Source organism: Lutra lutra, chromosome 18, assembly GCF_902655055.1.
Source record: "Lutra lutra chromosome 18, mLutLut1.2, whole genome shotgun sequence".
Classification (NCBI taxonomy): domain Eukaryota; kingdom Metazoa; phylum Chordata; class Mammalia; order Carnivora; family Mustelidae; genus Lutra; species Lutra lutra.
In genome coordinates, this window is record NC_062295.1 from 35,539,580 (window position 1) to 35,566,250 (window position 26,671).

Consider the following 26,671-nt stretch of genomic DNA (forward strand, 5'->3'; position numbering starts at 1 on the left):
TTCTTTGAACAATGCATTTTTTTATTTTGTGAACACAGTTATTTGCAATTTGATGGCCATACACCTTCCAATTTTGCTATTCATTTTAACAAAATATCAATAGATAATAGGGTATTTCTTCATGCAGCTCATGGGAGTATATACAGTGAATAACAAACACTCCAGAAATCTCTTTGTACATTATTTACATATTAACTATATTTGCTGTAAATAGAAATGTCTAAGAAAAAAATAAGAAAATGTGAAATCACACGTGTGGTTTCGGGTCTACAACAGACCTAACTTCTCAGCAAAGCACATCTATGTAGATAATATGCATTTTAACTTTTAAAAATATGCATTGCTTTATATGAAGCATTAAATGCTGCTTCATCTATAAATAGCTCCTATCTTGATTCAGTTTGGTACCACATTAAGCTGTTGAAAGTTGCTCCGTGATCCTGAAGACACTGTTGCCTGCCTGGGTCCAGGGTCGTCCAATTAAACCTCAAGTGTTAAGTGAGGCTGGCAGGGCCGGGGCCGCCCGCCCAATGCAGCCCTCCCGTTGCCTCCTGCCGTTGGCCTCCGGAGGAAAGCTTGTCTTTGGCCAGAGTTGGGACTAAATTCAAACACTGAGTGCAGATGGGGCGGCGGGGGGTCGGGGGAGGAGGAACATGGCCGTGTTGAGGTCCAGGCGGGGGGGCCAGGCCTCACAGCCCCTGCTGGGGCTGGGCCTCCCGGACAGGCCGGCCTGAGGTGGAGCGGGGGTGACGGACAGCGCGTGCGCCCGTCGTGTTAATACTGTCACAACAAAACCTGGAATTAGAGGATCTCACAGAACACGGACAGCAGGTTACAGAGTCTAAGCACCGCGGCCTCTGCCTCGCTCCAGGGAAATAGCCAGCACGGGAGGCGCCTTCGCCCACAGAAACCACTCCTGCGGGGCCTGCCCTAAGCTCGCTTCTCCCGACCCCACTGAGGCCAAACCCCAACGACCAAAAGCCCCGTCTCCCCAGGGGCCTACCTGGGGCAGACAAAGGAGAGAGAAGGTCCCCCCGTGTGCGACACGGACGTGGCGGGTGCTGCGGGGGTGCTCGGGCGCAGTGCTGGGCTGCGGACTCTGGGCGCCCTCTGCTCGTGGAAGACTGAAGGCCAGAGTTGCATATATACCAGCCGGGCATTTGGCAAATGCCGACTTGCCTTTCTCAAAAACTTAAAGTTTTGATTTTGAGGTATCAGTACAGTAACAAAGCCTAAAAGCTCGGGAATGAAACAAAAACTCAGTTTGATGCAAGGTAGAGAGCCCTGGGCTCAGACCCCTTTGCATCTAGCGTGACTTAAAGCTACGTCAAGGTCAGCGGTGCTGAGGCCAGGGGCCCGCAGCCGGTCAGTTCCAGCACCAAGGCAACTCACAGGAACTGTCAGTCACTTGTACTCAACATCTTCACACAGGTGCCGACGCTCTGAAGCCTGCTTTCTGGGACTTTCCTCTTGCAGGGGGCAGTCCATGACCGACAAAGGCCGCAGAGGCAGGGCGCGCCCACGCAGTGTGGGAGAGGGGGTCCGTCCCGGCAGCCTCTGTTCCCGGGGCCCATCCTGAAGAACCAGCAGCAACGACCCAGCACACAGCACCCCAGCCTCGGCCCGCGGCAGCCCTGTGCTGCCCTGAGAGCCATCCTCCCTCCGGCAGACGTCCTGAGCACCTACTATTAGATCAACAGCAACCTGACAGCCGCCCGGTGGGGGATCGTCTCAGGGTCCACCACCTGCACGTATCCGGGGCTTTACACTATTTACAGGAAACCCTAAGTGCCCGGCGCCTCCATCCCACAGCGCGCGCGCTCCCTGCTCACGGCGAGAGAGTAAGTCTCTGAAAACATGGAACGAGATTTGTTCTAGTTACTGGTCTATGCGTTACGTCAAGAGATTGGGTCCAACTACCATCAGGTCAGCAAAAGAAACACTAGTTTTCCAACAGGTTTGAAAGAGCGAGGACTGGTCGGAAGCCTGGTTCCGCTGAACCACATGGAACTGCCGCTTGGGGTCCGCACAGGCCAACAGCAGCCGTTTCATGGGGCTCCACACCCAGACGGTGCCAGGACCACAGGTACAAGAGAAACACCCAGAACTGTTGCTTGTATTTTAACAATCTGCCTTTTTAGAAAGTTATCTGAGCTGAAGAGGAGCCCTAGGGGACCTGGCCACATGGAGCCCGGCCCTGCCCAGGGAAGCAGGGGACTCTGCGGCACACCCGCACCCCCTGCCACTGGCGCCGCCCACGGCCCCCATTTGGTGCTGCGCGTGTCTTGTAGACAGAATTTTTCTTCAGTGCACAGTAGAGACTTGTGTCCGGGAGTTATTTATAGCTGCCATTCTAAAAATACTACTGTTAGAAAGTATCTTTCATTATAATTTCAGAATATAAAAAGGCATATAAAAGCTATAATCCTATATATGAGAAAAAACTCTGAATAAAAAAGTGGTAGCTTTTCCTTCCTCATTCTGATAGAAAACAGCGGTTTCTAGGACGGTGAACGCAGCCCCTGGTGAGCACGTGTGGCATGACGAGCCCGAGGTCCCCTTGGCCACGGCAGCAGGTGCAGCCGGGCCCGAGCCGGGAAGAGGGCATTGGGACACCAGCGGCGGAGCCTCGGCGACCACCCCCCAAAGGCGCCAAGCGGCCAGGGCGGGGCAGGCACTGCCTCCTTCGGGGAGGCGGCGGGAGAGCGAGGCGGGACCCGGGGTGTCGGGGAGGCTCCCAGTCACTTTCTGCTGTGGGGTTTTGGTTTCTACTGTCACCTGTTGAGGCCGGGAGAGATCTATTTCTTATTGGCAATCCTCCTCTTCCTCGTGGCCAGCATGTCATAGAAAGGATCCCTACTGATGCTCGCTCTGCGGAGAGAGGAGAAGGCTGAGGTCCGGCGGCACCTGCATTGCCCCCAAGCAGAGAGCTTAGGGCCTGCCTGTCTCCGCAGCCAGGGGCGGGTCCCGCACGCAGAAGTGCGCCTGCGCTCAGGTGCTGTCGGGTGCACGCGTTCCCCCACATGCAGGTGTGCGCGCTCGCATGCATGTGCCCTCCCGCAGGGGCACGCAGTCCCGCAGGGGCACCCACTCCCACGCGCGCGCACAGGGAGGCCCCGGGGCCCTCAGGGCTCCGAGCCGGGGCTGGGGCGCACCTGATGGACTTCATCCATTCCTCCTTCTCCTCGGGGCTCGGGGCGGAGATGCGGTACACCACGTGGTTCCCCTCCACCACCCGGCCGTCCGCCTCTGTTTTGCAGGCCTTGATGACCTGGCCCTTGTGGCTCGGGTTATAAAGCTCGAAACAGTTCTGGCGGAGACAGACGGCTGTCACCGGGCGCAGCGGCCGCCGGAGGGCAGGGGCGGAGAGAAGGGGCCAGCTTACCGGTTTGCGTGGGTCCTCCACCTCCCTGATGCTCAGGTTCTCCAAGGGGATGATCCCCCTGGGCTCCTTGTCCTGCGAGAGAGGAGTGCACGGCCAGCCGGGCTGGGGCCCAAAGTCCCCGGCCCCCCCACCCCCGCCAACCCCCAGGGGCCCTGCGCCCCCCACAGCCCCGTGGCCCTTACTGTCGTGTACTCGAAGTAGTAGAGGCAGTTGTCGGTGAGGATGAACCAGCGGCGCTTCCAGGTCTTCACCCGCCCTCCTGGAAGCAGAAGAGCTCATGAGTCCGCGCCCGCATGCGCTGGGAACCCGCGGCCCGGAAGGGGGGGCCGGGACCGACAGAAATGACTATTTTCAGAAATGTCACTGGGAGCCAAGCTCAGTCTTAAGCTCCCTTCCTCGTGGAAAGGTGGGACATTCTGCCCACGCTGAGCCAAGTCCCCGCCGAGCCCTGGGGCCTGGCGCCTGGCCCCGAGCAGGCGTAGGGTGCTACCAGGGGGCCCCCCCATGCACCCCCACCCGGGCCAGCACCGGCGCCCCCGCCATGGCCACCTAGGCCACCTACTGAATTCCACCTTTCTGGAAATGTTAGTTGTGATGAATGGACTTAATCCCCCCCACCATGGAAATGACCACAGGATGAAGTCAGTGCTGATCCCCGGCCTGTCCGCCACCTAATCCTGTCACCGCAGGGCTCCGCATGGCCCTGCGATCCGTCACCATCAATCACTCCTGGGTCCGGGAATTACTCGATTGAATTAATCTCTTAATAAGATCAGGGACACACATGTAAACACACACATGCACACACACAGCTCATCTGCGTCTCCTTTCACTACAGAAAAGGAAATCTTTTACCCTTAGCTATTCAGCACAAACGGGCTTCAACTTCCCGCCTTTGCTTCTGATGTGAAGTTTAAAAAAAAAAAAAAACAGAATCAAGCAATCCGTGGCCACAAGCAGCAGCTGGCCCTGCTCTGTCACTCCCCGACGTGACATTCTGGGCGGAGCTCACCCGCCTGGCTCTAAGACACGGAGGGACCAGGGTGTGGGAGGATAGGTCGTGGGGGTCACGTGGGGGGCAGGGATCACGTAGGGACAGAAAGGCACGCTCGCCGGCGTCCCATGCCCCCCTGGGACTGAGGTAAGAGGGCCACCCAGCAGGAGTCTGCAGAAATCCAGGCAAGGAAGACATCCCACTTCCGGGGGAGAGTTACGACCACTGGGATTCGGAGCCACCGGCCAGGTCCTCAGGAGACCCCGCTGGGACCCCTCACCCCTGCCTCACTGATCACACATCGGACCCCCTTCGGGTGGCCTTGGGCCAGCCCAACGCTACTGGAGAGGCTGGTGTGCAGGCACGCCGGGCACTAAGAAGGGGGCCTCAGCTGTGCGGAGAAGGAAGGTCCAGCTACGTCTCCCTCCTCCCTGACAGACACCCCCGGCTCCACGCACCTCACTTCTGGTCCCTGTCCTAGGGGTCTGACCGTGTGCCTCCCCGATTCCTGCTGCCCTCTCTGCGGCCCGCAGACCACACATCCGTCCCCCAGGGTCTTTGGGCCCAGAGCGGCATCCCCCCCTCCCCCATCTCTCCCCACCCCCATGCAGCCTCCCCCGCTGGAACTGTCCGCTCCCTCTGGACAGGGCCTCACTGGTTCCTTGGAAGACCCGGCACAGGGCCGAGCATCAGGAGCCCTGCTCATGCCCGGACCTCCGCTGCAGCATCCTGGTGAAGCCCACGTTCACGGGGAGGGGACCCAGGAGACCCTTGTCCCCAAGTCCTCCAGTGATGGGACAGACAGATTCTCTCCAGGTACATCCTCATGGCCAGTTCACTCTACCGCCCTCCACCAGGTCTATCTCAGGATGCACTGGTGCTGGGCTGGGCCGCCAACCACCCCCCCCATGCCAGCCTCCCTGCCCCCGACTCTCCTCTGAACAGCAGCCACAGGCAAGCCTCGAAGAGGTAAGTTCATCCCGGCTCTCCATGCCCGAAGCTTGCAAAGGCTCACACCGTCAGCCGAGGACCCAACCCCTCAGTGGCCTCCAGGGCCTTCCCAGGGCTCCCCTCACGGCCCTGGCCCTTCCTTCTTGCCACCACGCTGCCTGAGCGTTGACCCTCCTGCCAGCACCTTCCCTCCCCCTCAGCCCCGCAGGCAGGTTCTCAGAGAATCGTCCCGGGAGCCCACACGCGCACTGGCTGCAGCCCGCACGGGGTCGCGAGGCCACAGTCTAGGCTCTGCTCACCCGCAGCCCCATCACCGACCCTGCCCCCGCCCCGCACCAGAAGCGGGTTAGCCAGGAAGGCTTCACAGCGTTTAGCCCCTGGGGGCTCCTGAGTTCAGTGGCGCATCTTGGGGAGTCTAATCCCCGGGCTGGTAGTCATGGCCAAAGGCCTCCCAGCCCAGCCCGAGGTACCCTTCCAGCTTTGGGGCCAGGCCCAGCAGGGGAGAAGGGGGGAGCAGGGGTCCCACCTTTGGTGTTGGAGCCACCACAGGTCTCGCTGCAGGGGAACAGATGGGCTCTGCCTACACAGGCTCCTGGCTGAGCCTCATGAGCCAGGGAGGGACACACGGACAGATACGGACACACACACACACAGCACTCACGCCTGTGGAAAGCAGCCTGGCTTCTCCACTCTGAACCTGCTGCTAGTTCCATGGCTGCTCCCAGGCACACCGTGCCCGCACACCCTGCGACACCCTCCTCCTCCTGCAGGACAGCTCGACTCTGACCCACGGGCCTGCCTGTTCTTAGCACAACTGACCCACTCTCAAAGCGCAACAGCTGTAAGGCACTTCTTGATGATCCCGAAGCAACAGAACACTCCTGTGCTCTCGCAAAGCACCCAGGCCTTCTGGAAGCACCACCTGGCCCGAGACTAAGTTTACGATGAAACATGAGGAAGCAAGGTCACATGGTGACCTCCGTTGTTTAAGTGCATGCGCAAAACACACGTCATCTCCTACGCTTGTGTTGTAGGCCCCTGGCCAAGCACTTCCGTGTGCAGGCCTGTGTCTGCCCTGTGCTAGAGAAGGGCCCGGAGCTAACCCAGGCCAAGCTAACACATCTCTAGCTTCAGCTTCCAGTAGATTTACTGCCTTCTTGGCCCTCGGAGCCCGACGCCAACCAGCTGTCCCTAGGGGCCAGGCCAGCGTCAAGACTCCTGGGAGGCTGCCTGTGGGCAGGACTGTGTCCAGGCCCGCAGCTGTGGAGAGCGGACCTGCCTGCTGGAAACCCACTCTCTGGATGGCCACAGCTGTGTGCAGAGAAGGTACGGAGGCGGCCTGGGCAGTCACCTGGCTGGCTGGTGGGCCCAAGGTCTGAATGGCACCATCACCACTAGCTTTGTGACAGCTACCAGGAATGCCAGCACGGCGACTTGCCCTCTCACACCCGTACATGTGGCAGCGGAGCATGGAAGGAGCTGACCCTGGGCCGCCCACTGTGCTGAGGCCATGACTGACTGCTGGGGGCCCTCAGGCACCCACTCAGCACCCCACCAGCTCTGTAACTCCTCGGGGTGCTCTGGGCACGGCTTACATGTGGAGGAACACAAGGCCCACTCGGCATTTGTCTCCCTCATCTCATTCCCGCTTTAGAAGCAGGTGTGTCGGCGCCTGGGTGGCTCAGTGGGTTAAGCCTCTGCCTTCGGCTCGGGTCATGGTTTCAGGGTCCTGGGATCGAGCCCTGCATCGGGCTCTCTGCTCAGCGGGGAACCTGCTTCCCTTCCTCTCTCTCTGCCTGCCTCTCCGTCTACTTGTGATCTCTGTCAAATAACTAAATAAAATCTTTAAAAAAAAAAAAAAAAAAGGTGTGTCTCCAGCTGGAGCCAAGGCCACACCGGCTGACAGGCAGGCCTACACAGTCATTGTCACACGAGGTGCCCTCCTTGGCAATGCAAGGACAGGAGGGGCCCAGGTACTGCTTCTGGAGTGTCAGACACGTCCACCCTCTGCCCTGACCCCAGGGCCACAGGTCTGAGATGACCTGAGAGATGCATCTCCAATTCCACGGCTATGGCTCTGGGTTTCTAGACAAAGATCTAAAACATTCCCAAACCTCAGCTAAGCCAGAAAAAAAACAGAGGAAGACCCCAAATCAGAACGGCTGAGTCCTGGCACACGTCTTCACACCTGCCTCTTACCTTCCCCCTGATTAAGAACACAGAGCCGTAGGGACTCACTCAGGCCCGGTGTCTTACAGTGTGTTCTACAGTGACCACACCTGGTTGGAACACATGGTCCCATTTCACAGGCTCTCATGTCCCAGGAATGCAGAAATCCCCCGCCCCCCAGATCACAATAAGACAAAAAAAAACAACAAAACAAAAAAAAACACCCTATCAATTCTTGTAATTGCCCAAAAAATACCAACGCTACTCCACTTGTCCGTGGTTAGGAAGCCCGCTGAACGTTCCCGCGCTCCGTCCGGGGGAGCAGACATGCGCTGTTGGGTTAGTATGAGAGGCAACCGGTGATGTACGGGGATGGAGCAGGCGACCAGCAGTCCCAAGGCTGCTCGGGCCCGAGGACACGGAGGGCAAGCTCGTTCCCACATGGCATTCCCATGCGCTCTGGGCTCAGAGAGGCTGGCGTCCCGGCCACGCCTCGCCCGGCCCCGCGGGAGCGGGTGTCCCGTTCACTGTGCCCTACATGAAGCTAACCCGGCAAGTCCAAAGCCACATGGGTCGGATGAATGGCAGCCACAAATCAGAGCTTCACACAGACCAACGGGGGAGAGAAACCGAGAGAGGAACGAGCAGCTGGGGGAGAGGCAGGAAGCCACTGGGTACGTACCTCCTAACGCAGAACAAGCAGGGACAGCCCGTCACAGAACAGAAAGGTGGGAGCCACAGGCAGAAGGAAAACAACAAGAAGGCACATTTAAACCACTCATCAAAAATCAGCCACACCAAACCAAGAGAAAGGCACGCAGGTTCTCGCAGTAAATGCACCTGCCTCCGGTACAGAAAACTGCCTTGGGTCTATCAGGACGCTAACTGAGCAGTTTTCTGGGACGCTCGTGCAGCCCGGGCGTCCTTCTCTGCGGTGGACACGGACGGGACGGCCTCGCTTGCACAGGGCAGGGCTCAAAGCAGCAGCCATCAAGTCGGGGGCGTGCGGCCGGCTACCGCGGGCAGACGCGGCCCAACGGCCTTCGCTTCTAGCGGTTCTGCCTCTGGTCGGGGGCCTTGGCTGCCGAGGGCTGGGGGCTCCGAGCGCGGGGCCCGCCCGCTGGCCGCCACTCACCCAGCTTCAGGAGCCAGCCCTCGCGGTCGGGGTTGAAGAACGTGTGCGTCAGGTCGTTGCCGTCGTCCTCGGGGATCTTGAACGGCTCGTTCTTGATGCTCTCATACAGGTTCTGCGAGCAGCACAGGCGACAGCGTGCTCAGGGACCCGGCCGGGGGCCACAGGGCCCGTCCGCTCCGCGTCCCCGAGGGCCCCCGCAGCTGCCTGGCGGGCCCCAAGGCCGGGAGGCTCACCCGCAGCAGTTCTTCCGGGAGGTCCCCCCCCTCGTTGATGCCGCGGTTCATGGTGACGAAGCGCTCGGCCGTGGGCTTGTCCCGCACGTTGTGGTTGTGGAGGCTGGTGTTGAGCATGATGATGGCGAAGGACAGCACGTAGCAGGTGTCTGCGGGAGGCCAGCGGGTGTGGGGCCGTCAGCCACCCGCCCGCCAGCCTGCGCAGAGGCTCTCAGCACCCCGCCCTCTCCCACCTGTGGACTGGAAGACGCCGGGGTTGCACAGGCAGTAGCGGGACGCGAACGCCTCCATCATGCGGTCGATCTTCTGCGCCTCCCCGGGGAGCCGGAAGCTCCATAAGAACTGCCTGTGGAGAGACGAGCACCGGGGGGCGAGGGCGGCCCTGGGGCCCGGGGCGCGGGGACACCGGGCTTTCCCCGGACAAGGCAGGGACTCAGGGACAGACTCTGCCTGTGGGCTGTGCCCATGTCCACTGGCCCACGCCGGGGCGTCTGCGGCCAGAGGCAGGGGAGAGGGGCTCAGCCTCGGAAGCGGGAGGACAGCCCAGACCCAAGGGCCAAGTCCTGGGTGGGAAACAACATATGCCCCACGGTCCACGAACGCCTCTCTGGGCCTGTCTGCAGCTCCAGGGGATGGCGGCCCGGGGACCCCAGAGGGGGAAGGGCCTGTCTCCTGCTCCCACACTTCCCGTGGCCAGCCCGGGCTCCGACACTTACCTTAAGGCTTGCACGAGGTTCAGATCAGCAAACTCATGGAGTTCGACAAATGCTTGAAGAACTTTAATATTAAAGTCATCCCTGGAAAAGAAAGCAAGTGCGGTCCAAGGCCACTGCGCAGAACAGCCGTCATTTCAAAAGAAATACCTTTACTACGTAGACCAAGGGTCTGGTTTCTCGTCTTGCACAACTAGAAATTAAGATCTACTGCGCTGCACGCTCGTTTTCAGGCTTAGGACAAAGGAGACTCGGTAGGATGTTAGGAATTTACTTCACGGTTGGTGCCCATCAGGGTACAGGGGCCATCGGAAGCTTCCAGATGGCCACCATGGCTGGGCACGAGCCACGCAGTCCCACAGGGTCCTGAGCGCCGGGCGCACGCTCTCCCTCCACTCTCCCAACCAGCGGCCACTGACAGCGCTCCCCCTTCGCAGGCGGGACTCGGGAGCCCAGTGCTGGGCAGAACCCGGCAGCGCACAAGAGTTTTAAAACCAAACTACACAGGAGAAGACCATCAAAGGCCTCGACTTCTACATCACGTGAAAGAGGACAACATGCTTCACTGGGGTTTCACTCCATGCTCTTTCCCCAGGTCCTGGCCACAAGGGACAGTAAGGACAGCCCGAGACAGCGAAACGCTGCTGTCACCACAGGTACGGGCCAGGACGCAAAAGTTCCCCTTCCCCTAGGCAACGGCGGTCCCTCGGTCTTCCCTGGACCACAGAGCAGACCAGACCTTGCTGAAGGCAAGGGTGCTGCTGCCCCACAGGCACATGCCCACCACTGTCAACCGTGAGAAATGGCCATGGCCCAGGGGCACCTGCAAAGGGACGCCGACCAGCTGCCCGTGGGGCTGCAAGGATGACCACGGCCTCAGGAAGGGGCCCCGGCACAGCACATGCGGCAACGTTCCCCTCCTTTCTCTGGGGCAAGCGGCTGTCTGAGGCCTTGGGGTTGCTGGGGGGGACCGGCCCCGGGGGCAGCGAGCACCTGCCCATCATAGGCAGGCAGCAGCGAAGACCGGGGAGCGGGCCCCCACTGGGCTGAGCGCCCACGCAGGGCAGCGCCCACCAAGTCAGAGCCATGGGGGTCGGTGTTGAAGGCGAGTGCCCACCGTCCCAGCTCCAGCGCTGCTGAGTGCGGGGTACAGAGCTGGGGGACCGCACGTCCCTGGGGGAGGAGCTGGCCCCCCCTTGGGCTCAGGTGCACAGGCTGGTGTGAAGACCCCAAGGCGGGACCTGGGAGGCCAAGTGATCTGAGGGGCGGCTGCGCCCCCACTCTTGCTGTAGCAGGTCCTCCCTCGAGGGTGGCCTCTGAGGCTCGGTCCTCAGTCCATGGGTCCTTTATTGCCACACTCCCCGCGAAGCGAACAGTACCTGCGAGCCTCCCACTCTGGGGTTCCTGCCTGCCGGGCCCTTCTCTGAACCTACACACCGGGATGCACCCCCCTAATTCCCCACAGCTTTGAGCTGTGAATCAGACCACGTCCTTCCTGGACTGGGAACCTCCCCCCACCCCAAGCAAGGGGCAGAGGGGGCCGTCATCACCCTGAGAACCTCTGCCACCCTCCCTCTCCCTCTGCTCTAGCCACACGGCCCCGAACGCTGACCCTCTGCCTGTCCTGCTCTCCCCCAACACCTGCCTGCAGTACACCCCCCCGTCCCCTTCACGGCCTGGCACAAACGTCACCTTCTCAACAGGACAAGCCTGACCAGCCGGCCTAACTGCCAACCGCAGCCCACCCGATGCCCTTAGGTGCTTCTGCTCCTCCTTGGCCCCACCACCTTCTAGCAGACGGGAGAAGTGTTTTTCACCTGTATCGTCCTAGCAGAAGATTGCTCACAAGTGGATGAGTCCGTCTTTTTTTTTTTTTTCCCAAAAAACAACACAACCCATGTGCCTAAAATAGAGCCTGGCACAGATTCAGAACTTGGCATTTTCTGGAACTCAAAACCTGCAGGCACGCACTACCCGCCAACAGCAGGAGCCACCAGCCAGCGTATCCCACAACCGTCCTCGTTCGTCTCAGGCACCTGCCACAGTGATGGCGACCTCAGACGCTGGCCCTCGTGGCACAGACGAGTAGGTGCTGCAGCCCTGGGCCGCTGCTCAGGGTTTCTTGTGGGTTTTCTTTCTTTCTTTCTTTCTTTCTTTTTTTTTTTTAGCTTTGTTCAAACATAATCCACATTCCATACAACTGTCCTATTTCAAGCGTACCATTCAATGGCTTTTAATATATTTACAGATCTGTGCGACTGTCACCACGATCGATTTCTGAACAGTTTCGCTGCCCCTAAAAGAAAAGCCCATCGCCCCATCTGCCAGGCCCAGGCGAACACGAGTCTGCTGTCTCCCTCCCTAAGTTCGCCTGCCCCGAGCGCTCTGCATAAAGGGAATCGCAGGCCCGCAGCAGCAAGCACCCGCACTCTGCTGCTCTCCCTGCTGCTCTCCCTGCTGCCCAGCAGCAGCCCACCACCCGGATGAGCCACATCTCGTCCACCCACCAGCCGAGGGACACCCGAGCTCATGGACATCGGAACCGCTTCCTGCTTCTGCTGACCAAGAGCCACACAGCCACAAGCACTCGTGCGTGTTTGGGCAGATGGACGTTTCTGCTTCTCTTGGTTGAACACCTGGGAGCAGAACGAGCAGGTCACACGGAGACGGGAGTATTTTGAAGAACCGCCAACCGCTTCCCATGGCCCTGGGAATGGGACCAGCAGCGTGTGAGGGCTCAGGTTTTCCCACATCCTAGGCGGTGCGTGTCTTATTATTACAGACATCCTCGTGGGTGGGAAGTGGTAGCTCCCTGATGGGGCTGAGGATGCTGAACATGCCGCCATGTGCTGACTGGCCTTATCACGTAGTCACGTATCTTCTTTGGAGACATGTCCATTCAGATGCTTTGCTCATTTTATAATTAAGCTGCCATATTATTGAGTCATAGGAGTTCTTCATGTATTCTAGATAGAAGTCCTTATCAGGGGGCGCCTGGGTGGCTCAGTTGGTTAAGCAACTGCCTTTGGCCCAGGTCATGATCCTGAAGTCCTGGGATCAAGTCCCACCTCGGGCTCCCTGCTCAGTGGGGAGTCTGCTTCTTCCTCTGACCTCTCCCCTTTCATGCTCTCTTTCTCTCTCAAATAAATACATAAATAAAATCTTTTAAAAAAAAGAAGTCCTTATCAGATTTATACGTGGCTTATAAAAATTTCTCCTATTCTGTAGGTTGCCTCTCCACCTTCTCGATGATGTCCTTTCCAACACAAAAATTTTCAATTTTGATGATGTCCCATTTACCCCCATTTTTCTTTTGCTATTTATGTTTTTGGTGTCACATCTAAGAAACTCGTGCCTAGGGGCACCTGGGTGGCTCAGTGGGTTAAAGCCTCTGCCTTCAGCTTAGGTCGTGATCCCGGGGTCCTAGGATCGAGCCCCATATCGGGCTCTCTGCTCAGCAGGGAGCCTGCTTCCTCCTCTCTCTCTCTCTCTCTCTCTCTGCCTGCCTCTCTGCCTAATTGTGATCTCTGTCAAATAAATAAATAAAATCTTTTAAAAAAAAAAAAAAAAAAAAGAAACTCGTGCCTAATCCAAGGTCACAAAGACCTACCCCTATGTTTTCTTCTAAGTGTTTTATCGTTTTCCTTCTCACATGTAGTTCTTTGATTCAGTTTAATTTTTGCATAACCTGAACGGTCCAATGGTACTCTTCTGCATGTGGATATCCAGGTGTCCCAGACCATTCGCTGAAACACTGTTCTTTCCACCATGGAACTGTCCTGACACCCTTGTCAAAAATCACGTGACAAAAAAATTTAAGGGTTTATTTCTAAATTCTCAATTCTATTCCATGACCTAGGAGTGTATCCTTATACCAGTACCACACCATCTTCATTACCGTAGCTTTAGTCTGTCTTATAATCAGAAAATGTTAAGTTCTGCAACTTTGTTCTTCTTTTCCAAGGTTGTGGCAATTCCATGAGGTTCTACATTAATTTTAGATGAGTAAGTCAACTTCTACAAAGAAGTTAGCTGGGATTTTAATAGGAAATGAGTAAAATCTCTAGCTCAAATTTCCAATCCATGAACATGGGATATCTTTCTATTTACGTAGGTCTTCATTTTTTTTTAAAGTTTTCTAGTACTAAATATTTTTTCTAGACTAAATATTTTGTACCTCTTTTGTTAAATTTATTCCCAAGTATTTTATTTCTCTTAATGCTATTATAAAATGCTATTATAAAATGGAGCCGTTTTTCTTAATATCTTTTCCAGGCTTGCTCATTGCTACCATTTAGAACTATAACTGGATTTTACATATTGATCTTGTATCCTGCAGCCTTACTAAACTTGTTTCTTAGTTCTAATGCTTTTAATGATTCCTCAGGATTTTCTACAGACACAGTTCTGTCTTCTGTAAACAACGTTTTATTTCTTCCTTTCCAAACCAGATGCTTTTAATTTCATTTTCTTGCTTAACTAGAATTGCCAGTACCACATTGAAGAGAAGTGGCAAGGGCAGTCAACCATATCTTGTTCTCATTCTTAGGAGAAAGCATGAAGTCAGCCTGTGGGTTTCACAGGGGCCTGCATCATACTGAGGAAGTTCCCTTCTTTTCCTGGTTTGTTGAACACCTTTGTCTTAAAGCAGTGAATGTTGCCAAAAGCCTCTCCAGCATCTATTGCGATGGTCATGTGGGTTTGCTCTCTAGTCTACTGATCCTGTAATATTACCTTGACTTGCGTATGCTGAATCAACCTTGCATTCCTGGGGTAACGAAGGCATGCATGCGATGAACGTATTGGTGTATAACCACTTGTCTGTACTGCTAGATTTACTGAGAGTTAGTGGACGGGTTTTGCTTCAGTAGTCATAAGAGATACTGCTCTGTAGGGCTTTCATTTTGTTTTTTTGTTTTTTTTTTGTGCTATTTCTGGTTTTGGTCCCTAGTACTACTGGCCACGCAGAATGAGATAGGAAGTGTTCTGCTTTCCACCTTGATCAACTATTTTTAATAAAAAGCTAGAAACAGAAACCACTCTAGGTAAGCAACTTTTGGGCTCCTGTTTAAAAACACTTTTGTTTGGTTTTTGACTCAGGGATGCGCTGCCTTAGATGCCCGCCCCACCTCTGCTACACACAGCCAATGGACCCTTAATTAAAGAAGGCCGGGGCTATAAACCCAACCAGCAGCTCTCCATTTAAAAAATTAATAGCTTCACACCTTCACTCCTACCCCAAGCAACAGGGGGAAGAAAACCCCTGGTCTATTTCTGAGCAAATCTGGTCTATTTCTGAGCAAATCATAAAAGATTAAGATGAGAGAGATCTGGTCTATTTCTGAGCAAATCATAAAAGAAGATTAAGATGCTTTCTGAGGGGGTGTCTGGGGGGGCTCAGTTAGTTGAGCATCCAACTCAATTTCAGCTCAGGTCATGATCACGGAGTCATGGGATCGAGCCCTGCGTCAGGCTCTGTGCTCGGTGGAGTCTGCTTGGGAGTCTCACTTCCTCTGCCCCCCCTGCCCCCCACACATGCTCACACACACATGTTCATGCTCTCTCTCAAATAATCTTTAAAAAAAAAAAAAAAAAAGACGCTTTCTGAGGTATAGAGAAGGGGCAGCCCAGTTTCAGTGCTGCCATGGTTCCCTGAGTAAGGGCTTCCAGAGATCACAGCCCCCGCCTGGCCCCAGAGCACCCGTACCTCTCTCCCCACAAAGGCAGGGAGAGGCTGTGACGGCACTGGGCCAGTGCAGTAGTGGGGAGCAGCACGTGCGCCCCAATGCCCACAGGTAACTGACAGACCCTGACGTGGAGGGCGGGCACTGGTTGGGCTGCTGGTTCTCCTTCAACTTACCTTTCTCCCAGATAGTCCCCAATGACGGTCTTATTTAGGCCTTCTCCTTTATACAGGAACTGGGCTACGTCTTCTGGGGAGTTCTGCAGCAGGTCATTTTCTATTAGAAACTGAATTCCCTGAAGAGGGACATAAGAAAGGAAGCTCTGGTTAGGAGGGTCGCCCAGACTCATCTTTCAAAGACACAAGTACATCTAGAGTAATGATCTCACTGGCTGGGACACGGCAAAAATACCAGGACAATCTCATTCTCACACCCCAGACTACATTTTGTCCATCAGAGAAAAGCACATTCACTCCTTCCTGGCAATTCAATGGGCTAAAAGACAAAGGGGTTACGGAACAAAGCATCAAAAGGGGGTGCCTGGGTGGCTCAGTTGTTAAGCGTCTGCCTTCAGTTCAGGGAATGATCCCAGGGTCTTGGTATCGAGCCCTGCACTGGGCTCCCTACTTGGCAGGAAGCCTGCTTCTCCCTCTGCCCCTCCCCCTGCTTGTGTTCCCTCTCTCTTGCTGCATCTGTCAAATAAAATCTTATAAAAAAAAATCACAAAGAAGATATTAGAGATTATAAAGGCAGAGGTACTCATGATATCGGATTTCCCAAGTTCGGGAGAATGATCTGCTTTGTGTGTGAGAGGAACATGTTGTATATGGTTGGCCAACCACGCCCTTCCCAAACTCCCCTTTTTCCTTGCCATTCCTTGCTAAATAATCATGTTCCTGGTCGGAAAGAAGTCCGGACAGAGGACCCGGGGAAGCTATTACTTTCTTGATCAAAAGGGACTCGTGAGCAGCTCCCTCTCCCTCCTTCCTGCCTGGAATGCAGACATGACGACCGGAACCCTCACGGCCAGTCGATGAGGGAAAGGCCCGGATGAACACAGGGCTGGGGGGGCACAGGGGAGGAGGGTCCTGTCACGTGGGAGCCACTGGACACCCTGTGGCCACGTCTGCTGTGTGAGGAGATAGTCCGTTGTGAAGCGGCACTGATGAGATCTGTGGGCTGTGGCTGAGCATGGTAACGGGTCTGTGCCACGGAGCTGAAGCCGTGCAAATCCACACCCACGAAGGCCCTCAAGGGCTCAGGTGACAACTTCGAAATGAAAGGCTGCAGAGGCGCCTCCCTGGCCGGAATCAGCTGTGCTCCTCTCCTGAGAAGCCCTAAGAAGGGCGACCGTGGACCTCTGACCCAGCCTGTGAGCTGGCTTCCGAACACAGGCTGCAAAGCTGGAAGGGGGTTCCGCCCTCCATCTGCCTCTGTTTCTACCAATTCCGGAGAAGACTGTCCAGCCACCACGCTCTGTGCCCAGGACCTGGGCTCCCTCACACCACAGGGTCCCTCCGAGAGTCCTTGCTATTTTTTTTCAAACACGTGAATGTCCACAGCAGCCTTATTTAGAATTTCCCCAAACAGGAAAACAACCCAACAACATCTGACCAACAAAAGAGAGAAATCTATTCCAGCAGATTCCACTCGAGGGAACACGACGCAGCAACGAGAGAGGATAAATGCACCAGCACATCGACGCGTCCGACAGACGTGACATGGCGTGAAGGACCGCACGGAATGCACCTCAATTCCACACTGCTCTATGCTGACAGCGTGGAACCTGTTCGCCAGGTGGAGACACCAGAAAGACACTCCTGATGCCGACACCGCATCTTGCTCTGGGTTACGCAAGGACTTTAATGTGTAAAAATTCGTCAGGCTGTGCATTCAAAGTTTGCGCACCATATGCTGTTCTTCAAAAAGTTTACCAAAAAAATCAGTATGTCTGATGATCCTAAATTAACTCTCTATTTCTGGTGGGAGCGCACGTGAGTCCGGGCCTCCCGGGGATCGTCTTGTTCGTGAGAGGACATGCACGCACTGTAAGGAAGCACTCCGACCCCAAGGACACGCCTGTCCAGCAAGGCCCCAGAAACAAGGTGCTGTGGGCACCCAGCTCTCAGGGTGAGTGAGGCAGGGCTCTGTGCGGGAGGGGAGCTCTGGGCAGGGGGCAGACAGTTACAGTCTCACCTAACATCCCTGGCCAAGAGATCAGAGGCCAAAGCAGCCCTGGTCTGCCTCTCTCGACTCCGAATCCCAAGGACTCACAGAACGGTTGCAGGTGGAACCGGTAGACCCTGCTGTCCACCCCTCCCCACCAAACTGCAAAGGACAGGAGAGAGAGCATCCAAAGCAGCCCAAGGTCCTGGGGCCAAGGGCCCAGTGGAAGCAGGTGCTCCCTGGGGGATGGGTGGCTGGCTGACAACTGGGGTGATCTCCCCGGCCTGTTCCTTCACGCCCACCTAGGCTCATACTGGCCGGCAGGGGGCGGGGGAATGCCGAGCAGTGGAGAACCCCAGCAGCAGGCTGTCCCGCGGTCAAGTCCCCGGTGCCTCCTCCTGCCTGCTGATGGGACTTTGCTGTGTACGGTCGGGGGGGGGGGGGGGCAGCGTAGGGGGCTTTGACAGAGGCTTGCATCCATCCTGCCCTGTGCTCTTTCCAGCCTCCCCAGCGGTCCCCAGAGTCCCAAGGCCTGGCAATTTCCACAGTCACAAGGTCCCAGGCACTCCGACAGCCTAGGTCCAGCCCGGAACTGAACGAGCCTGGGGATGAGGCTCTCCCGAGCTGCTCACGACCTGCTCTAAAATTCAAACACTCGGGAGCTCCCCGGGGAAGTTATGCAACAGCCTGAGAAACCAGGATTTGAGAAGACCAAGTAGGCCTAGCCCAAGGTCACCTCTTCCGTGCTTCAAGGTTACAGAATGCAGCCAGAGGAGCCCTAAGTCAAGCTCCAGCTTCCTTTCCGACAGGTACCAGAAAACACGGTGGGGGGAGCCCAGGCCAGGGACTGGAAGAGAACACGGAGCCAGAAGCCAGAGTCAAAGAGAGCAGTTACGAAGGAGAATGGGACTGTGTCGGGAAGGAAAGACAAAGAGGCAGAAGCAGAGGAGGACATGGAAGCCGCTGATGTGCGTCCCCATCCATGTGACGCACAGGCTGCGAGCAGAACGGTGGGTCCACAGGCCGGGGAACACCAGGGATGGCCAGCGGCTATGGCCAGCTGGGAGGAAGGCCCGGAGCACACTCCGCCAGAGCTTCCGGCCCCGGGGCCTGTGAGACAACACACCTCTGTTGTTTCAGGCCACTGAGTGTGGTCATTTACTACAGCAGCCCAGGGACCCGAGTACGCTAGCTAAATGCTAATTAAACAAAGGAAATGTTCCAGTATCATTAGACAATGTCCACGTTTTAAAATATCGCTTGGAGGGGGCGCCTGGGTGGCTCAGTCGGTTAAGCATCTGCCTTGGCTCAGGTCATGATCTCGGGCTCCTGGATCGAGTCCTGCATCGGGCTCCCTGCTCGGCAGAGTCTGCTTCTCCCTCTCCCTCTGCCGCTCTCCCTGCTTGTGCTCACTCTCTCAAATAAATAAAGTCTTTTGAAAATATATCATTTAGAAAAGCAAACGTAGAATCTACTGGAGGGGGGCACCATTCAACCCATTACACCTCGTATATCTTTTCCTACTTCCTTGTTCTCAAGCTCCGTGGCTGTTCCGTGTGTGTGTCTCAGTCAGAAGACAACCACATTTCACCGCTGCTTTCTCAACCTAACATGAAGGTGCTTTGAAAAGGTAACTGAGCCCGGGGTGCCTGGGTGGCTCAGTGGGTTAAAAAGCCTCTGCCTTCGGCTCAGGTCATGATCCCAGGGTCCTGGGATCGAGCCCCGCATCGGGCTCTCTGCTCAGCAGGGAGCCTGCTTCCCTTCCTCTCTCTGCCTGCCTGTGATCTCTGTCTGTCAGATAAATAAATAAAATCTTAAAAAAAAAAAAAAAAGGTAACTGAGCCCAATCAAGTTGACGGCGATTACCGGTTTGTCGCCACTCCTTTTCCGAGCCTTCACATATGCTAGGTATTTCTCATGTCTTTTCAGCCTTCTGTCGAATTAAGTTTTCTTTATGCAATTTTTCCTAGTAATTTAGAAATCCTATCTTATCCCTATTTTTAGTGGTTGCTCATGAAATTTTAACACTTAGGGGCGCCTGGGCGGCTCGGTCAGTTAAGCCTCTGCCTTCGGCTCAGGTCATGATCCCGGAGTCCTGGGGCTGAGCCCTGCATTGAGCTCCCTGCTCAGCTGGGAGCCTGCTTCTCCCTCTGCTTATCGTTCCCTTGCTTGTGCTCACTTTCTCTCTGACAAATAAATAAGTCTTTAAAAAAATAAATAAAATTTTAATATTTAAAGTTACACTCTTCCAAGAATATCTACAAAACCTTAGCCAACCTTTACCTGCTTCCCTTATCCCTTGCTACGTACAAACAGCTGACCCTTGAACAACGCAGGGGGTATGGGGGTACAGGTCCTCATACCCGCCCCCCGTCGAAAATCTGCATTTAACTTTTGACTCCCCCAAAACCTAATAGCCCACTACTGACCGGAAGTCTGACACATTACGTGAGCAGTCAATTAACACATTTCATATGTTATATACTGTATTCTTATAATAGTATCACAATATTACAGTAACATTCTTACAACAGTCAGCTGGAGAAAAGAAAACGTTACTAAGAAAATTTAAGGAAGAGAAAATACATTTCCAGTGCTGTACTGTATGTACTGAAAAAAAAAAAAAATTCCATGGGTAAGTGGACTCTTCCAGCTCAAACCCAGCGCTGCTCCAGGGTCAACTGCACTGAGGTAATCTGGGACTTTAATTTTTTTTAAAGATCTTATTTATTTATTTGAGAGAGAATGACAACACAAGAAGGGGGAGGGCCAGAGGGAGACGCTCCGCAGGGAGCCTGATGCCGGACTTGATCTTGGCACTTCAGGATCATGATGGGAGCCGAAGGCAGATGCTTAACTGACTGAGCCACCCAGGCACCTCTGGGACTTTAATTTCTAAAACATTCTTTCAACAATCAAGCTCTCCTTTAGACTTGACCGTCGTTCCAGTGGTTTAATCCCACATCCTGGATTCCTGTCCTGTTTACAGATGCCCTGCTCCAAACACGATTTCTAGAGCTCAGGGAACCTGTCAGCAGCTCCTTCTGTGAGTCCCTGCACATCTGTAATGTCCTCACTTGCCTCCTCACACGGGTGACAGCTGTGATTCAGAATGCTGGCTTTTATTATTTTATTTGGTTTTTTGCACATCTACACCAGCCTCTCCAGAACTCTAGGTTGTTTTTTTTTTTAATTTATTTATTTGAGAGACAGAGAGAGAGCATGAGAGGGGAAGTCAGAGGGAGAAGCAGACTCCCCATGGAGCTGGGAGCCCGATGTGGGACTCGATCCCAGGACTCCGGGATCATGACCTGAGCCGAAGGCAGTTGCTTAACCAACTGAGCCACCCAGGCGCCCCTCCAGAACTCTAGGTTTTAAATCACGTTTCCTGAGACCTTGGAAAACAGTTCCCTTTGTCTTTGATCCAGTGTTCCTGTTGTGATCCTGGTTTCTTCTTAGGTAATCTCTCTTTCCTCCCTGGAAAGTCAGTGAATTTCTCTTTATCCGTAAGTTTTCTGGTATTTTCCTGGATATTTCTATGGATCAGTGTCTGAAAATTTTATCCTGGTTGGCATTTGGTGAACCCTTTGATTTTGAGGATTTTGTCTTCATCTAGCTCTGAAATACTCCAGGATTTCACCCTCCACTCTGTCTTCTATTCGCTCTTCCTGGGCTTTTGTTCGATGAACTCAGTGGCCAGACCTGCCGTGCGCCGTCTCATGGTTCTCCGCAGAGCAACGGAGAACAGGAGAGCCTGCCCTGTGTGCCCATCCCAGGCTGGTGCGGTGGGTTTTCACAGGGAGCTGGCTCTTCGCTTCCGAGGGTCTTTTCCACAACTCCCCTTCCCTGCACCAAGGATAAGCCTCCACCCCATCATCTCTGATGAGCTTTATAATATACAAAACATACCTTCAATGATTCCTCCTGTGTTAGCTCTGTGGCATTTCATGTCTCTTTCACAGGGTCAAGCAGCTCAAACATTTGGTGATTCCTGGATGGGTGATTACCTTTGTATTTCCGATTCTCTGGTAGCCCAACTGAACCCCATTTGCTTCTGGAGCAGGTGGTGCGGCCAGCTGGGGTGCTCAGAAGCCGGTCTCTGGGAGCGGGTGTTTCTCTTCCTCCTCCTCAGTGAGGCCAGCAGAGAAGAGACACCTGCGTCTCCCACCTGGGGGCACACACAGCTGCTCGGCACAAGCTCAGCCAAGGGTAAACAGTCTGGATGTCCCCTCTGCGGTCCCACGCCCCACACGTGCTGCCCGAGGGAGCGGAGCCCCTGACGTGGCTGTCCCTTCCAGAGTAAATCTTTCCTGAGTGTCCTTTGGGCCACCATTCATCTTTTCTCTTCCAGGGTTCCCTCAATTTCTAGTCAACTGGGTGAAGTCCTGCTTGTTACAAATTCGTATATTTAAGGCATTTCTAGGAAACTGGGAATGAAAGAGAGAGGCTGTAGGATGTTTCCAGCTTCCCTGAATCAACCTTTCCTCTTCCTCATTTATACCCCCAAGTGCTGCCTGTGTATCTCATGTACCTACAGAAACAGAAGCTCCCGCCCAGAATGTCACCACTCTGTGACTTCAAATATTTCCTGCTGGCCTGAAAGTCTCTGATGCGAGCCCGTTTCACACCGCACGTGAGAACGCCCCGTGCTGTTTTGGACTGAATGTGTCTCCCAAAGATCTCTATCTTGAAGCTCTAACCCCCAGTGTGACGGTGTTAGAAGCTGGGCCCTGGGAGGCAGTTAGGGTCAGACGGGGCCATTTGGGCGGGGCCGCGATCTCATGGAACCAGGGCCCTTTTAAAAAGAGACACCAGGGGGCGCTCTCCTGCCTCTTCTCTGCCAGTTGGGGACTCTGTGAGGAGGAGGCCGTAAGTTGGAAAGAGAGCGCTCCCCAGGACCCAGCCATGCTGGCAGCCTGAGCTTGGACTTCCAGCCTCCAGAACGATCGAAAAGTCAATGTCTAGTGCTTAAGCCACCAGTCTATGGTATTTTGTTACAGCGGCCAAAGTGTCATCATCATCTAGAAGACGAGGGAATTCTCATTATTTTTCCCCAGCAAAGGGCCATGTGCAGGCTAAATTTGTAAATAATTACCAATAAAGTGTTGGGTAGAACCAATAATCAATATCTTAAAAACCTCTCAGGTGGAGGGGTATACAGGCAGAACAAAGCCCGCGGAGCAGCCGGCCACAGCCCAGGCAAGGCAGGTAACTCAGCTGCTGTGGTGGAGAGATCCCGCAGGGCTGGACTCCTGGGGGCTGGACTCCTGGGGGTGCTGCCAAATCAGCCCCAGGGCCCCACAGGAGCCCAGCGAAGTGCGGTGGTCACAGGCCCGAGTCTGAGGCGGATTCCTCGCTCAGGACACTGGGCACGTCTGAGAGGCTCTGTGCCCCAGGCATGGAAACGGAGCCCACTCAGTTAGGTCAGGTGTGCCGATTCCAGGCCTTCGTCAGCGCTTGCTGACACATGGCAAGTTCTCAAGAAGCGTGAAGCGGCCCTGCCGACTGCACTGCACGGCAGACACCCGGTGAGTGCAGAACCAGAGGACAGGCTGGCACCGGGCGGAGGGGAGCATCCCTGAAACACCAGTGTGTCTGCACACTGCGTGAGGAGGCCTTGGATGCTCCCAAGGTGCTATCCTGCACTGCACCATATAACTGAAGGTCCGGTTTTCAAAACAGTAGTCCCCCCACCCCCACCCCACGAAGCGCTTCTTGAGACGCCGCCAGTGCCTATCCGATCTGCTGATTAAGCCAACTCTGTCAACTCAGCTCCTCCAGAAAGGAAAAACAACAACAAAATGTTCTCACTCCAAACCTCATCATTACCAAATGCACAGATCCTTCTGGAGCGCGCCGCATTCCAATCTGGGGCTGCGGATGCCCCTACGCAGAGTCAGGAAGAGACGGGAAACTGCGCAGAGCCGGGAGGACACCAGCTGAACAAAGCCCGGCCTCCGTCGCGATGAGGCCTAGGAGCAGGCACGCTGGCAAGCCATTTCTTTACATACCATTTGCAACCGCACTTGCACCTGGAAATGCAAGTGTGCAGACCTCACACCTTGCGCAGTGCAGTCCTTGCAATCGACATTTGCTGAACGAACAAATCTTAATTAGCACAGAGGCTCAATGCCAAAAATAAATAAGTAAAATGCCAAGGAAGGTGTGTGATGTGACTGCCACCTCCAGATCATGGCGGAATGAAGTCAGCTGCTCGGGGACATGGTGCTCCTCTCCGGGACACGAGCCCTGGTGGCTGGCCCGGCTCCACTCTTCTGTCTCAGAACCAAATGGTCCCGCGGCCGAGCCCAGCATTCCAGAAAGCGTTTACAGGCTCTGCTGAGTCTTCTGCTTCAACCTCAAAGACACGCCCCTATGTGTTGCAGGTTTCATTATTTTCGGGCATTTTGCTAGAAAACCCAACTCAAGGGAAGACCTGGTGCTGGCTTCAATCAGGAGAGCTCCCTGGCCCTTCACGCGGACATCTGCTCTCGAAGGTGAATTGGAAGGAGCAAAGTCCCCGGACTTGGACCACTTAACCCCCGAGCAGACACACAGGGTACAGCCCTGCCTGCCAGTCCCCAGGGCCGCACTGCAGCGGGAGGACACGCAGCTCAGCCTGGCCCCACCGAGGGCCTCCCCACGCCCGCTGCTGCCGCGGCCTGGCCTCACCCGGAACATCACACCCAAAGAATGGCCTTCGGGTCCAAGGACGAGGGCGACGGATGCCTGTGCTTCACCCCACTCGCCGACAGCCCCTACAAGACACCAGTTTAGCTCCCACTCTCAGTATCCACGAGGGAGCGTGACCACCTCTGTCCAGAGTGAGAGCCGATCAAACCAGTGACTCACGCAACCTCTCACAGGCCGGAACACTGGCAGGTCCACTTACCTTTTTGGGATCCATGTTGAATTTCTTCCTCCCCATAGCTATCTGCTTGTTCCTCTGGGTAGTTTTGCTACACATTTCAAACAGTTAAGAAATCGTTAGCGAACAAACATTTGCACTGAGGGCAGGAGGGCATGCTGCCTCCCTGGCCAGCCCCTCAGTGCAGAAGACCACCCGGGCTCCCCCACCCCTCCACCCCCCACCGCAGAGGCGGCACGCGTGGCTGCCAGGCTCTTCCCTACGCTTGATTCCTGCCTTCAGAAAAAGCTGACAATGACAAAGAGCGATTTAAGGAGAGCACCGTCCCCTGCTGTACAGAGAGGCGCTTCTTCCCAGGCTCTCGGAGGGGCCTGTGCTTCCAGGGAAGGGAGAGGAGACCCACGGACCCCGGGGCAGCACCCGACTCCTCCGCAGAGAGCAGGAAGGGTGAGGGGTGGAGAGCCGAGGCACCAGCAGCCCCCCAACGGCCGCCCCACTTCGCGATCCCGACCATCCTGCCCCCGCTGTGGTCAACCGGCAGCTGAAGCGGGGAGAGAAGAGGTTAGTAGCTCAGCGGTGTGGCGCCGACTGTTTACCTCTCCTCCACTGAAGTCAGATTGTCAATCTCAGTCATCACTTCAGCGATTTCATATTTCAGCCTCTGCCAAAAAAAGCAAACCGACATTTGCGGAGGGGCTCTCTACCGCCCCCCTGCGAGACTCAGAGAAAGTTCAGTCTCCCAGACACGAGCTTTCCCTGACGCCTCACGTGGATGTCCCGGGGGCAGAAACACCAGTACTTTCCATCCGGTCGGAGTGGCCCCAACTCGGGAGAAAGCACAATTCTCATCTGTCCGCCTGTCACCAGAACAAGCTCGGACGGGTCACCGGGGCAGGTTCTAGACTGTGTAAAACACAACCGCAAAGGGAAGCAGGGAGCCCTCAGCTAGCTCACTTCGGCTGTTCAGTCCCTCCTCTCCCAGCCCCGGCCACCCCCCTAACCCCCGCCTTCTTCACAGCCATGGTCTCCCTCTCCTCTGGGGAAAGACCAGGGCCAAGGTGCTGAGACCAGTGTCAGGTCCCAAGCCACCAGTCTGTGCCCAAGACTGAGCACCATGGACAGAGCCCAGGAGGCCCCCAGCAGAATGCCCCGAACTCACTGGGGGCGCTTGGACCTGCCGAGGATACTAAAAGGGACAGGCTCCCACGTCCCCCCACGTGGATCCACCACTCACTATGTGAGAGACCTTCGGCAACCCTCTTAACCCCTCTGGGCCTCAGTGTTCTCAACTCAAAGACGCAGTCACTAGGGTGACCTGGGCCTCCACAGGTGCTCTTCTTGCTAATGTCCAACTAGGACCATGAGCCTTAAAATACATCCTTACTCTTTAAGCAAAACGCCCATTCTGGGGAACAGTGATTTTTACACAAATGAAGGGTAACCTTACAAGACAAAGTCCCACAAATTATCTTTCAAACACAAGGAAATGTGTACTTGGGACACTTATTTGGTTCGCCAAGGAAGCTGAGACCTCAGATGCGGGCTGAGGAGGGACGAGGCTTGCTCCAGCAGCATGTGGCTGCGGGGCCTCATTCGCTCTGGCCTGACGAAGCTGAGGGCGCTTCCCGAGGGGGAGCCACACACCCGACTCACGTGCCCACAGAAGCCCCACGTGCAAGCAGGCCTAGTCTCTTGAGTCCCTCCTGCCATGGTCGCAGACACTGTGACCCTGAGGGGTGGTGTGGCACCGCTGCTTCTCTGGGGAGGCCCTGCCACCACAGCTCCAAGGACACAGACACTGGCAAGCATGGCATTTGCCCATGTCCCATCATCCTGCTCCCACCAGCCCGTGGGTGCGCAGGGGCCTGGCCAGACCCCAAGACAAGTCTGTAAGTTCATTCAGGGCCTATCCGCGTGCCAGAAGTGCAACGGCAGGCTCTAGTGCCTGGGATTTTGGCAAACGAATGGGGACTGATTCAACCTGAGAGAACACATGTTTGGGGACTGCAGACGTTGTCTACACGTGCCCTTTGTGACCCTGGAGTCATGCATCGCTTACCACAGGCTCCAGCTCCATGGCCTCTCGACGTGCACCCAAGGCCACACTGCCCGGCGAGGCCCATCTGCTTTACCAACGTGGGGAAACCCTCTCGCTCCCTTCATGCGTTAGCGCACAGAGTTAGCGCACAGACATAGGAGATGCCTAGTCTTCTCCTTTTCATGAAGCTACCTGATTTTACCTAAAACCTAAAACTAAGGGGAGTTTTCGGTTTGTTTGTTTACCTCAATGTCATCAATAAGTTCTTTTTTTCTTCGACGAATGTCTAAGAGTTCTTCTCTCTCTTCTAAGGAGAGGTCTTCGGGCACTGGAAG

The 26,671-nt window shown here is 55.3% G+C and overlaps 1 protein-coding gene across 2 annotated transcripts; it reads right to left on the reverse strand.

Moving 5' to 3' along the window:
- Nucleotides 1-26,657, reverse strand: CYTH3 (cytohesin 3). 2 transcript variants are annotated; one of them, XM_047712781.1, is made up of 13 exons: nt 26,582-26,657; nt 24,895-24,959; nt 24,323-24,389; nt 15,441-15,559; nt 9,584-9,664; nt 9,101-9,213; nt 8,868-9,016; nt 8,635-8,746; nt 3,568-3,644; nt 3,386-3,457; nt 3,156-3,310; nt 2,779-2,871; nt 1-1,849 (listed from the first exon to the last, which is right to left on the reverse strand). In XM_047712781.1, exons 2-12 carry the CDS (start codon nt 24,930-24,932, stop codon nt 2,799-2,801), a joined length of 1,056 nt encoding a protein of 351 aa, XP_047568737.1. In that variant the 5' UTR covers nt 24,933-24,959; nt 26,582-26,657; the 3' UTR covers nt 1-1,849; nt 2,779-2,798. The 2 variants fall into 2 exon arrangements, with proteins under 2 accessions (XP_047568737.1, XP_047568738.1); XM_047712782.1 differs by lacking the exons at nt 8,635-8,746; nt 8,868-9,016; nt 9,101-9,213; ... (3 more) ...; nt 24,895-24,959; nt 26,582-26,657 and adding an exon at nt 6,150-6,801 and having other exon boundaries at nt 1-2,871.
- Between the last annotated feature and the right edge of the window lie 14 nt (nt 26,658-26,671).